Source organism: Rhinolophus sinicus, linkage group LG06 (genome assembly GCF_036562045.2).
Source record: "Rhinolophus sinicus isolate RSC01 linkage group LG06, ASM3656204v1, whole genome shotgun sequence".
Classification (NCBI taxonomy): domain Eukaryota; kingdom Metazoa; phylum Chordata; class Mammalia; order Chiroptera; family Rhinolophidae; genus Rhinolophus; species Rhinolophus sinicus.
Window position 1 is genome coordinate 67492925 of NC_133756.1, and position 14036 is coordinate 67506960.

General features: G+C 43.6%; 1 protein-coding gene across 3 annotated transcripts in view; it reads left to right on the forward strand.

The window, feature by feature from the left end:
- Positions 1 to 14036, forward strand: part of NEDD9 (neural precursor cell expressed, developmentally down-regulated 9) — a 176694-nt gene that overhangs the window by 47649 nt on the left and 115009 nt on the right. Inside the window, exon 1 of one of the 3 annotated variants that reach the window (XM_019742999.2) lies at positions 13678 to 13720. The exons of the other annotated variants lie outside the window; for them this stretch is intronic. Coding sequence (XP_019598558.2) covers positions 13693 to 13720 — 28 coding nt within the window. The 5' untranslated portion in view covers positions 13678 to 13692. Of the gene's footprint in view, positions 1 to 13677; positions 13721 to 14036 lie in introns of those variants that run through there. 3 annotated transcript variants of the gene reach the window in all.

Sequence of the window (14036 nt, forward strand, 5' to 3'; positions counted from 1 at the left end):
TCAAAAACAATGGCCTTGGCACAGACAGGCCTTAGAGCTGGGGAGGACGAGTGTGTTCGTTTTAAGTTGAATGAAAGTGATTGTTTTGAAATCTCCCCAGGAAAACCTGTAAGGAGTGATGAAGTGAGTGGGACCATGAAGGTAAAGAGCAAGCAAAGCTATGCTACCAAGCGAAGTCACAGAGGGTACCTTGGGTCAATCCCACAGGGGAACTTGGAGTTGGTTTAGGCCACATTCTAAGGCTGTCCTGCAGGGTAACATGGGAGCCAGAGTATTTATACCTTCCAATCTGTCAGTCATTGGTTCGTCTTTGGTCCCAGGGAATATCAGTTCCCAGGCACCGTCTGCTCACTGTGCACACAGGCTCATTGATTCCTACAGCCTGAGGACAGTCCAATGACAAAGAGACACCAGTTCTGGCTTCAGGAAGTAAAAGCATATAGGCAGGGTCCAATGCAAAAGGAAACTGTGGACACCCTTTTTCGAAAAGCAGGGAAAAGTTGCCATGGCAGGCACTGAAATAGAAGCTTTTTCCTTTCTTCCACAGTCTATCTCTTCATTTGTCATGGCTTTCTTTCTTTTATTTTTTCTGATTTTTAAAAACTTTCTATTTGAGGCCACTCTAAGAAAAATTTAAGTTTTAAATGCTATATTATCAGCATGAATTTTACCTTTCATCTCTATTGTGTGACGTCAGTTTTAAATGCAAATATAAGAGCATTTAACTCATATGCTAATTGCCAAAATTACACAATTTGCATATTTCGTTTTTATCATAATTGTATCATAACAGTGGAAAAGATGCTTTGTTTTATCGTATCATAACAGTGGAAAAGATGCTCAAAACTAACTAAACTTCTTGATACACACATTTTACCCACAATGTCTACCTCTGGCTCACTGATGAGTAAGGGAGGCTTGAAAGAAAAGGAACTATGGGTTGCCTTACCTTTTCCTTTCCTTCTGTATCATCATTTTTGAGTAAGTTAATCAGTGGGCTAATGAGAGGAAGTAAGAAAGGACATAATAGGGCTCCTTGGTCACTCATGTTTCTTAGAATGCCACTGCCTTCTGTCTGTGTTTGAAGCAAGTTTTTGTTCAAATGGAAAGTGTGGCCACTTGGGTCTGGCATTTTCCCTCTCCTCCCCAGCTTCCTCAGTCCTAGACAAAACACACTCAGCTTGCATTTGCTTTGAATCTCCATGAACTCCCACACATTGTGTGTCCACTAGAATTCTGTACTCATGGTGAACGCTCTGTGAGAATGGGGTAGCAAGAAAGGGCAGACACGCATATTGGATGCATCTGTTCTGTTCTGTGCATGCTCTGTTGTCCCATCAGAATTCACTTACAAAACACAAGTCCAAAATTCTATTAAGAATTTGACTATGGTGACAGCACAGCATTAAACCCGGTGAGGGTTCTTTCTGAGCATGGAGTCCTGTATGACCATACAGGTCACACGCCATGACGCTGGCCCTGCACACAGGAAGGCAGCATGCATGAACGTAGTGAAGAGATCCCGGGGAAGCTGGGTGGGGCACAGAGGAACAAAACAAACAAACAAACTACGAAGCACAGTCTGCACACAGGGGAGTTTGGGTGGGGAGAGTCCAGGGCAACTAGAGGCATAACCCCAGAGCACAGGCCAGGCCAGGAAAGAGGAGGCAAGAAGAGACAGGGGATCAAGTGGAGGGGCAATCAAAAGGAGAGAGAAAAGCCTGAAAGCTGGGCAACGGAGACACTAAACTGGAAGCTCCTGGAGGGATCCATGAAATGACGCTGAGAATTACCTAGGGAAGCAAGATATTAGCAAAGGGTTATCCTAAAGCAATGACTGTGTGGATCTGATCACAATCCCGAGTGCCCTTCAGAGTGTCCCCCTAAGCCTGTGTGGTCCAGTTCACACGCCTGGACTTGGATCCTTGGGGTGGTAAGCCCTGTCGGACAGCACAGCCTCCCAGTTCCTTCTCACTGCTCTTCCCTCTTGGTAAACACACGAGGTAATCTCTAGGAGTGAAACAGCCTCCTTTTTCTCCTGTAGAGAACAGCACCTCTGCTTTTCCAAAGGTCTAAGGGATGCTTTTCCCGATCATTTCATTGTAGAAACAAGCAGGAAACTGGCTGCGTTGAACCCGTGACATGGAAAGGGGTTAATGGTGACCCGCCAGCTTGCAGGACTCTGGTTCCATTGTTCACCTGTGAGATTCTGTGATACAGCAGCAGCCTGCTGTCACTCAGGAGGTGTTTAACCCCCTGGAGGCCTCCTTCCACCCCCATGACTCAGCCTTCTGTGTTAACTGAGAGCCGGCTTTCTCAACCTTGGCACTATTTACCTTTTGAGCTGGATAATTCTCTGTTGTGGGATATTGTAGGATGTTTAGCTGCATCCCTGACCTCTGCTCACTAGATGTCAGGAATACCTCCCATGGTGACAATCAAAAATGTCTCCAGACATTGCCTAATATACCCTGGGGGACATAATCGCCCTCGATGAGAATCGGTGACTTAGAATACACGGTCCCTGCTAAGGAACATGCCTCTAGAAGAAAGACACCACTTTCACCATGTGCCTTAGCTGGACTTATTATCTCACTTTTATATTAGCCTGTGTCTGCTTTTCTGAATGCGCCCCTTTTGCTTGCCTTGCATTCCTGTATCCCCCGTTCCTGGGTGTGTGGGTGAGGCCTTAGTGGGAAGTAACGCCACTGGAGGCTAACTGTCCTTGCTCTGTGTCCATCCAAAAGAGTTATATGTGTGAGCCTTTGGAAATTGCTGCAAAATATATACATCTCGACACCATCCCTTTTCTAGGGTACTAGGTACTAATATCTAGCAAGAGCTCAATGTTTGCCAGCCTTGTCATATGTCTTACCTCATTTCATTCTCAGAGAGAGAAGAAAAACCTTGTATAAAATAGTGTACCCATTTTTTTTTGTAAAATAGTGTATCTGTTTCAACAGATGGGAAAACAAGGCTGGAAATTAATAAGTAACTTGCCCAGGAAGTAAATGGATTTGAACTCCGGTTTTTTGGCTGCAAAAAACCCTTTCACTTCTGAGAACCTTTCACTTGTACCAATGCTTCTCAACTTGAGTGCATGTAAGAATCACCTGCGGGAGGGCGGCGGGAGTTTGGTGAGCAATGCAGATTCCCAGGCCTTCCTTACAGAGACTCAACAGATAGGTCTAGAGCAGGCCTCATGGACGGGGATTTTAAGACAGTGTTTCCAGTGATTCTGAAGCAGGTGATCTGTGGATCTCGCCTGAGGAACACTGAACTCCATCCTGCTACGTTATGCTAGGGTTTCTAGTGAGCTGTTGAGGAGACAGGAGTAGAGAGAAGGGTCGGAAGATGCTGAAAGCACTCTGGGCTCTCTCCCACATCCCAAAGGCTCAGCCCGGTATCTGACTGACAATATTGAGTCCAAAAATCTAGTCCCTTTTGGATGCCCCTGGACCTCGCCTGCTTCTCTGCAGCCAAGAAGCATTTGAAAGGCTGGAGGGTTCCCCCAGCTCAGGCCTCAGGTGCCAGGACCCAGGCCACTGTCAGCCTACCTGCCAGTAAATCACAAAGCATTTTCATTGGCTCAGTTTAGTTACAGGAATTAGCCCAGTGACACTGCATTTGTTTGTCCACCGATACTTTCAGAAAAGTTTGGCCTTCCCTGGAGTCCTTCCCTGGAATCTTTTCCTGCTCTGGCTAGATCATGAAAAACCTGGATCAGCCCGGAAGCTGGGTGTCTGCTCACTTTAGCTTCCAAATAATCTGGGAAAGTAAAGGGTCCAAGACATCTTGGTATGATGTGTTTCCAGCAAAAAATTCTAGCAAAACATAGTAAGAATAATATTTGAAGGGCTCAGTTCCCATTAGAATTCAGTGAACACTCCAGAAGATCTCCTGAGGTTTTGATCTAGTTTAAGGGAAAATAATGGCTGAGGCCGGTTTGAGTTTCAGACTTGATTTTCTCCCAGCTCCCTTGAGAGACCAAAGAGAAAACCTATGAAGAAACACAAAACGTTGCTCATTGTGCCTGTGACTTATTTGCGAGCAATTGTATGTCTGCCCTACAAACCTCACTGGGTTCATTGCACTTGAAAACCAGTCTCTGTGATATAACACCCCCAGCCATTCACCCACACGGTGTGTGGAGAATTCAGCCTCTCTGAATCATGACATTACAATCGCTCTTCTCTGCTCAAACCTCGTATATAGCTGGTGGTGGCGTTGGCTTGCATTTGGTGAGCTGCAGCTTCAGGAAAGAGCCAATTTCTCTACTGTGGCCCTAATCTAGCACAGCTGTTGTCTTTAACTGTTCTTCCATGAGTCCACCTTTTCCAGAAAGCCAAACCATATTTATACTTGTGTCTTGAGTTCTATAGACCATTCAGAAGACAAACCGTTGACTCACCAAGCTGGAACCTGAAAGGACCGAGGTTCAGAGCTGACAGACCTACTATCTGAGGGGTTTACACATCTCTGTCCCTAGGAGGTGGGTGCTGGAAACCATGTTCACTATCATTATGTCATTGTCATCATGTGTATTGTAATCACAGACCTGGCTGCACACGTAGACTGCATGTAACCCAAAGGCATATGTTCCAAGAGGTCTTCCCACGTGCAAGATTTTCCTCTGTGATGGGGAAGGAAACCTGAGCGGTATTCCATGAGCGTGTTCTGTGCCTTGAATCAATGAGGGCAGATTAAGAGCTGACATCTCTGGGCAGGGGGAGCGACAGGCTCGCTTCCTTTCTCTGATGGTTAGAGAGCACCTGAGCAGGCCACCTCATGACTAGAAAGACGGTCTCTGCTATTGTGGTGATTGATGTTTGCTTGCCATTTCCTTGGAATAACAGAGACAAACAGGCCTTCCTCTTTGTGACTGATAGCTTGGCAGCCAGAGCTTCCCCTCCAGCAGGCCAGTCCCTGGGCCTGGGTTGATGCATTTAGCAAAATAAAAGTACAGGACACCCAGTTAAGTTTGAATTTCAGATAAACAATGAATACTTCTTAGTATACAAATTATCTGTGGTTTATCTGAAATTCAAATGTCATTAGGTATCCTGTATTTTATTTGCCAACCCCCCCGGGGCAGCCCCAAGCAAACTTGTAAGTTGTTTCTTCAGGCTCCGTCACTGGGAATGAGGATGAGGAATCTGTTCTTCTAGGAAAATTTACTTCAAGAAAATAACAATTTAAGGTTATTTACCTTAGTGTGCATTTTGAGTTATGCCCTCATTTTGAGTTTTCTCTCTGTCAGACATAGGAAAATTTTAATCATGTTTTCCATTGTGGAATTGAGGAAGAACAGACTTTATCCACGGGGAAGGAGCTTTCAGTCTTATTCCTATAATGCTTTGTGGAGTTGGCAGTTCCTCTTATTCACCAAGGAGAAGGTTGTGTTTGGCTGAGGTGGACGTAGCTGAAGATGATAGAGATTTTAGTTCTGCCGTGATTCCTGCCACGTAGGGACACTCGAGACACAATGCAATGGCCACAGCTGGGCCCTGGTTGCAAGCGTCAGTGTTTCTTCTGTGCACGAGAAAGCAGTTTCAAGCATTTTCTTTACAAAGAATAACCAGCAGATTCTGATAAAACAAAGGTATCATTTTTGTTGGTAGCCATTGATTCCTCTCTTTCTCTCTTTCCTCCCCCCCTTTCCATTCCTTCCTTCCTCCCTTTCTCCTTCTCCTGATTCTTCTCTCCCCTCCTCCCACACTCTCTTTCCCTCTTCCTCCCTCCTTTCTTTTGAATAGCTGGCAACACACACTGTAACATTGTTTAAAACCTTAAGAGATATACAGGTAGTCTCTTTCCCACTCCTGTCTGCTATCTAAGCTGCCTAGTCCCCACACTTGACTCCCCACCATACACACATTTATACACACAGGTAAACTGCTGTTGTTAATTTACTTGTTTCTCCAATGTATATATAAGTAAATTTTTTCCAATGTATATATAAGTAAATTTGAATAGATGTTGTTATTTCCCAACCTATAGCCTACAAAACCCACTGTTATGCACTTGTTCTTTTCACCTGCCATCATATCTTAGAGATCTTTCAGTACATAAAGACCTTATTCATTCTTTTTCACAACATCATAGTACTCCAACTGTATGAGTTCCCACAATTTATTTGACCAATTCTATATTAATAGAAATTTAGGTTGTTTCTGGTGTTTTGCTGTTAGCAACAATGTTTTTCCAGGTAACATTGTACTGTGTCTTTTTGCACCTGTCCAACTATATCTATGGCATAAATTCCTGCAAATGCTCTTGCGGGGTCAGAGGGTATGTGCACATGTGGTCTTGACCCATTGGGACAATTTCTCTGTCGTAGGCATTGCACTGACCATGCTCCACCAACAGTGTGAACGGCTGTGGCAGTCCCTGTTGGGATTAATTCCGGAGGCTTTCTTGGAAATAAGGAAGATGCTACAGAGTACGGGTGGTTATTTAATCAGGACACTGGGTTCCCCAGGGCACTGCCCATGGCTGTTACCACTGAAATTTTTAAGCCTGTTTTTATTATACAACCTAAGGATGGGATATTTTTATTATTTTAGTGTAACTGAATAAATTAGGACTCTTGCTGCAAGTAATACAATACAGTTCGACTCAGCTTGGTGGAGGCGGGGGGTGGGGTAGTGAGAAAGGAAGGGAGGTGCGGGGGTGGTCGTTGTAAGGACAAGGATATATCTGATGACACCAGAGGCAGAAATGCAGCCATGTTCCCAAGTTCACACTTGGAGAGAGACTGTGAATGACCCAGCGTGTATGCAAAGGACTTTGACTCTAAACTTGGGACAGGCACTCACCCCAGGTCCAGGCAGCTGTTAAACAGTAAAGTATGATCATATTGTCCAAACTGAAATCTGGAACCCACCACTCTGAGTGAGCGAGTAGAACAATCGAGGGAACCTTTTTGAGCTGGGCAGAGATCCCAAATGGCTTCTGCTACATCTGCAAATAAAATGGTCCCTTTTCGTCACTTTACTATTATCCGAAAAATGATTATAAAAATGGAGCAGAAACGAAATGAATTTTAAGTGCCCAATAAACCTCTCATTTAAATCACCCTAGTGGTTTCTGCGGTTGTCATAACTGTGGCAGAAATGAGTTGGTTACAAGCTAGACAAATTCTCATCTCTGCTATTGTTCCTAGTCAGCAGGTAGTTTCCAAAATACTGGGTTATCGGAGAAGCTTTTTAGAGTAAAACAACATTTTTTTGCATAGTTTTAAAACAAAAGCTCCTTTTTCACGAGCATCCAAAAAACAACCACCCAATTTCAGGGCGGGCCTAGGACGGATTTCAAAGTGATGTGTAATGTCACTTTAGAGCAGTGAGCTGTTTCTTTTTCAACGTAAAGACAAAAAGGCCAAGAGGAAAGCAGCCAAGTCTCTGAGTAATTTTATTGAAGGTTCAATTTTCTAAGCATGACCTTATGCTAGCAACAGGTTCCTAAGTAACAAGAAAACAAGCCAAGCTAGGAAGTCCTGCTTCTGAAAGACAAAAAACTCCAAGACAGCAATGTTGGAGGGCTAATTCTAATTACATAACATGAATGAATCATCAATGCCGTCAGAGATTACAGACAGCTAAATAGTCACCCGCCCTTTCCCTACGTTGTCAAAGCACGTAGGCTCTCATGAACCTCATTTATCCCACCCTTTCCTCTTTCTCCCTTCCTTCCTTGTTTCCTATTTTTTTCTTTTCTTTTCCATTCTGTGCTGTATTAGTCAGGGTTCGCCATAGAAAGAGAAGCAATAACACGTATATTAGCATATATATATAGGAAGTGACTCATGTAATTACAGAGAGAACAAGTCCTAAGATCTACAAGGTGAGTTGGCAAGCTGGAGATCCAGAAGGACCAATGATCTTCAGTCCAAATCTGAAGGCCTGAGAACCAGGAGAACTGATGGCGTGGTCTGAAACAGTTCTGAAAGCTGGCAGGCCCAGGAAGAGTCAATGTCCCACTTGAGCCTGAAAGCAGGAAAAAGCCAATGTCTCAGATCAAAGACATTCAGGCAGAAAGAATTCTCTCTTCCTCAGGAAGAGTGAGACCTTTTTTTCCTATTCAGGCTTTCAACTGATGGATAGGGCTCACCAAACATTAAGGGGGTACAATCTGCTTTAACAGTCTACTTATTTAAACTTTAATCTCATGCAAAAACACTCTCATGGGAAGACTCAGAAGAGAGTTAGACCATATATGTGGGCCTCCCATGGCCCGGTCACTTTGACACATAAAATTACTCATTGCAGGTGCCTTTCCATTCCCTTGTGCACTGACCAGCATTGCATGGGCTAAGACCAGGACCTCTCATGTTATCACTTCTGTTTCCCATTTCTCTTCTTTTCTTTACAGTAAAGTTTCTGGGCAGAAAAGTCTAGACTCACTGTCTGAAATTTCTGATCTCTCATTCACTGTTCACACCAGTGACATTTGGCATCTGTCCCCACCATTCCATTGAAACTGATTTCCTTAAAAATATCCCTAATCTAATTGTCAAATTCTTTCCTCTCTGGCTTTTTGTAACAACACAGCATCCAGAATTTCCTCCTACCTCTCCAGCCCTTTCTCCTCTCTGTGTTCTCTAGGGGTGATATTCCCCAACGGCCTGCCATCTTCCGTCCTTACTTTAAGAGCCCTGTCCAGCCAATGTCACACATTCCCTTGCTTTATGCTATAAACTCATGACTCCAAAATCTGTATCTTCAATGCACACTTCTCTCTGAATCCCAGACTTGTATATATAAAATGCTTATGGATTCTCTCACCACATATTTCCCACATAAAACTGGAGCTTAACATGTCACATTAAATTTATCATTTTCCCACGGACTTAATTCTTAATTTTTTCTTTCTCAGAATGATATTATCATGCACCCAATCTCCTAAACTTCCACCTGGGAGACATTTATTACAAACACTCCTTTTCCCTCATTTCTAATTCCAATCCGTTATTATGCTCTATCCGTTCTACTTGCTAAATATCCACTTCCTCTCCTTTCATTGTCTGTGTCTGGGCTTAACCTGGACTCCCCTCATTTCTCATCTGGATTCTAGCAGAGCGTTATAATAGATTTCTCTCCACCTCCACTCCAGCAGCCTTTCCAATTTGTCCACTAGATTCTGTGTGATTTTTATGACAAGGAAATGTGAGCAAGTTTCTTCCCAGTTAAAACTTCAGTTTTCCTCACTGCCTTAAGGATGAAGAGTGAAGACAATTCCAAAAGTCCAGGAGAGAGACAATGAGCTAAGAGTGGGAACTGAGATGGAGAGATGTGGGTGGGGGGACGGGATGTGGAGGGAGCTGGAGCTAGAAACAACAATATCCCATTACTGATAGGATGTGGAGAGTGAGAATAAAGGAAGCGCTAAGGGAATCCTCTTCATTTCTGACTTGAATGAGTGAGTGAATCATGATCCCTTTCTCTGAGACTGGGGGCCTAGACTTTCTTTCCTCATGGATAACAGCAAATTGAGTTACCTGGGTGGGGCACCACGTCTGGGGTAGCAAAACCTTCAGGAAACCTAAAGGTCTGGGCAGAAATGAGTCAGAGTTTAGTAAAGAAGAAATAAAAAGTAATACCAGATGGGTGAAGGAGGCAGTTGAAAGTCCCTGCAAATAGTCAGCCTCCAAGAACTCTACAGGAGTGGAAGGTGTGGCAGACAATGTCCTCTCTTCTGCCAGGAGATTCCTAAAAATTTGCTGGCAAAGACCAGCAAAAGAATCAGGACCATGCACTGAGCAAGACATTACCTAAGTGCGGAAGGGTTTAACGGATATAGAACTCGGACTTCTACGCTCATTTATTTCATGTTTGTTGCCATGTCCTTTTTCTTGGTCAGGCTTTTGGCTGTAGCTTGGAATATCTTGCTGTTTGTAGAAAAAATTAAAACATAAATTATTTGGTTGCTATGCCCCCAGGGTGCACATTTAGATGTGCACATAGATGAAATAATAGTCAGTCCCTTTTATCTCACTCTCTTTACTGAGTCTTACCCATTTAAAACAAAGAAAAGGCTTGTTTTGTAGATGTTTAAAACATACCTGAAATTTTCCAATTCACTTAAAAGCCAATCCCCTCTACGGATCATTCTCAAAGAACCGAGGTTATTTGTAAAGCTATATGCCAACAACATTTACATTGGTTGAATTAAGCCAAACCACCCAATTTGACTATTTAGCTGAATTCAACTGTGTCCGATGCATTAGGGTACTAAACCCCCAACAAAGTCTTCTTTGGCAGTGCCTGACAAGATCACTGGTATTTATTTATTGTTTTTACGCAAATGGGAAAAATATATACCATAACTAAGAAGTTTTCATAGGTCACCTGGTTAGTACCCTGAATGAGGCCCTAGAGAAGGCTAAAGAACACCACCTTTCTGCCAAAGAGCAGCAGAAAATCTGACTTTGCTCTGTAAGCAGGTGGCTGATGGACTGTTTTATGAAGGGTTTAATTAACTCTGCCTTTCTGTCTTAGTTACCTACCAAAATAAACCGTATGAATCCCAATGTGGCAGAAGGTCTCCAATATCGGCCGGCAGGCGACATCTCAGTAAAAGGCTCTACAGCCTTGGGAAACGAAATTATTAAGGAAGACAAGTTAGTAAATGTTTAGTTTCAAGAGGCCTCTATTTCAGGTACTGTCAGTGGCCAGACAGTGAATAGTCAGTGTGCTGTGCTGCTCCGTTTGTTCCAGGCCCAGAATTGCCCTTAGACAAAACTGGGTGGGTGATCCAGCTGGTCGCAGCCCCTGGGCTCTGAGTTTCACTCTCTTGGTGTCCTCCTCTGGGGGAACATGGCCTGGCCCCTGATAAGGGTCTTTCTGATACCTTTTCCCATAAATCTGACCCAGGTCAGGCCCTAGTCCCTCAGGACACTACCCAGTTGGTGAAAGGTAACCAGATAGATACGCTCTATTTATGAGGTTCATGGCCGATACATGCTTGGCTTCTGTGCCTTTTCATTACCTAGCACGGCATTTCCAGCATCACCTCCAAGGCAGAAGGCCTGACGGTTTTCCCTGTGCCTAGTCCAGGATCACAGCCCCCTCTTAATCTGTGTTTCTGGGTTCCACCCTACCCGTCCCTTCCTTTAGAAAGAAGTTGCTTTTCTTTCCTATCATAAGAATTCTCACAGAGCACCAGGTAAAGAGTCTACTTCATCGTACGTCCTCATTCAACAAACATTTGCTGGACACCAGTTGTGTGCCAGATGCTAAGCTAGATCCCAGGGGAACAGAGAAGCAGCAGCTTCAACCGTTCTCAAGAGCTCATCACATAAAGGTCCTATTTGCTGTGCCCAGGGGTGCTTGTTTGCACAGGGGTCTCATGGCCCCATGTGGACAGTGAGCATATTTATAAATCCCAAATGCCAACATATGGGCCACAAAAGACTGTTTTATGTGAATGTCTTTAAAAGGTTTAAAATTACGTTAGTAAGTCCTTTAACAAATTTCCTATACTGAAAAGAAATACATTTTATTAAATCAGGCTTATTTATTTATTTATTTATTTATTTATTTATTTATTTATTATTAGTTTCAGGTGCACAAGACAAAGTAATACTAGACGTTTATCATTTATATCCCTCACACTATGTGAACCCCTTCCCCCCATCCACTACCCCTCTGACATTGCACAGAGCCATTACATTTCCACTGTCTCTGTTCCTCATGCTGTACTCCGCTTCCTGTAAGTACATATATATGCACACACATCTATATATACATACAAGCTTGTAGTTGACATTCATTATTGTTCAGCTTCAGCTTCAGGTGTACAGTGCAGTGATCAGGCATCTACATCATCCCTGAGGTGGTCTCCCTAATGAGACAAGTGTCCATTGCATACCCTACAAAATCTTTACAACATTATTGATTACATTCCCCAAATTAATTTTCAAAACCCCGTGGCCATCTTGTGGTTACTGACTGTTTTCTAATCCCCTCACCTCCTTTCTTATCCCCACCCCCCCACCCATCTAGCAACCCTCAGTTTTTCCTCTATGTCTCCAAAACTGTTTCTAAATCAGGCTTTTCTGAGGAAACTCTGTGCTATATGTTCCTCAAACCCATGTGCTTTAACTTGTAAAACCTCCTTATAATCATAGTCTATTGCATTTGTGAAGGATCTGAAATATCGCCTAAGTCAGACTGAATTTTTTTTTTTTTAAACCATGTAACACTTTTTTAAGCCAAATATTACCAAGAGTTTCAAAATCTAAAGCAACTAAGACTGACACTGCTTTGGTCAGAGAAGAGGTGAGGAGCTCAGAGCCTTCTCTCTAATCTTCCTCTCCCGTCTCGCTACCTCTGCTCCCACACATGTTGGAACCGCAATCCACAAAAATGGTGACCCGGCTCCTCCTCAGATCCCAAGTGAGGAACTGAGAGCCACAGAGATTATCATCTCATTTTAACTAATTACACCTGCAACAACCCTATTTTCAAATAAGCTCACATGCTGAGAGTTGGGGTGTTAAGACTGCAACATATGAATTTGAGGGGAACACAATTCAACCCAAACACTTTTTCCTGCCCGGTTTGGATGAAGGTCTTGGTCAAGCCAAGAAAGACCCTGACACCAAATGCTTAAGGGGAAAATGTGTCTATTTGACCATTGCTGGGAAGAAGTCGAGAGAGAGAGAGAGAGAGAGAGAGAGAGAGAGAGAGAGAATAGAAAGATGTCCCTGAAAAGACAAGGGAGGTAAGGCACTGCAGCCAGGGAGAGGGATTCGCTTGAGCATGAGAGGAGACATTTACTCCCTTTATTGTCACAAGGAGGTATGGAGGACAAAGGGATGAGTTTAGATGCAAAGTGAATCTGCAGCTGTAGAGGATGGAAGTTGAGCAAGTTCGCTTCAGATGGCGCCAGCTTTCTTCATGAAGCAGGAGGAGAGATTGCCTACTGAGGCTGACAGTGGAGTTTGAGATTGGGGTTCAGTAGCGGGCAAAAAACCCAGAGACTTGAGGAGAGCAAAGCAAGTCTGAAATAGCCCTGTGCATAACAGACAACAGCCAGCGTGTCTCAAGTAGGCACCCAGTGCGTCATTACAGAAGAGGACCTATCATCACTGTAATAGAAAAATAAGAAAATGGGAGGATGCACTGACGGGGAACTGAAAAAGGCTGCTTGATAGGAACATGGGCCCAGATGGCATTGGTGACCACACATTTATAGTGGCACCATCTACAGGGTGTGTGATGCTCCCAGCAATGTTCAACAGCTGGTTAATTGAAGTAGAGAAAGTAAACAGTTGAGTTCATCCAAGGCTGGGCTTTGCCCAGGAGGCTGCACTAAAAGGACAAAGTGGCAAGGAGGTTAAGGATATTAGCAAGAGAAAGAAAGCTCGGGGGCCCAAGTAGGTGGAGAAGGAAGTGGGCGGTGACACCGGAGGCTATGACTATTTCTGCTGAGAGGCTTGAGCCTGTCCCTCGTTTTCTGTTGACCAGAGCACGTTATTGCTGTCCCCTGGAGGAACAGATGTTACCAGATGTGGCATGCTAATGAGCTGCAAGCTGATGGGCTCCCCCAGCTGATCTTCCTCCTCTGAGGTGGTCCTGACTTGTCCCAGCTGGGTAATTCAACAATTTGTGCCCAGTGCTGCCACAACTGTCAGAGCACGCCCTGGCGACATATGTAATCCTATGAAAGGATGTCAATACTAACTGCATGTTTGGCGTGTTGGTTCACCCCCTAGGTCAGTCTGCTCATCTGTGTGTTATTTTTAAATGCTATATGTGCCAATGTTATTTGTTTGGATTTTATTACCGTGAATTTTCTAAGGCTATAGATTTTCTCTTAGCTACCATATTGCAAATAAAAAATGTGGGTATTATTGTAAATATTCTTCTTATTATTATTAAATACCTCTATTGATGCTATTAGCAGTCAACTTGGAACTCCAAGTTATTAGAATTGCTTTGGTATCTTAAGATGCAAATAACGGAAAAATTTTTTTAATTTTTTTTATTGGGGTGACAATTGTTAGTAAAATTACATAGATTTCAGGTGTA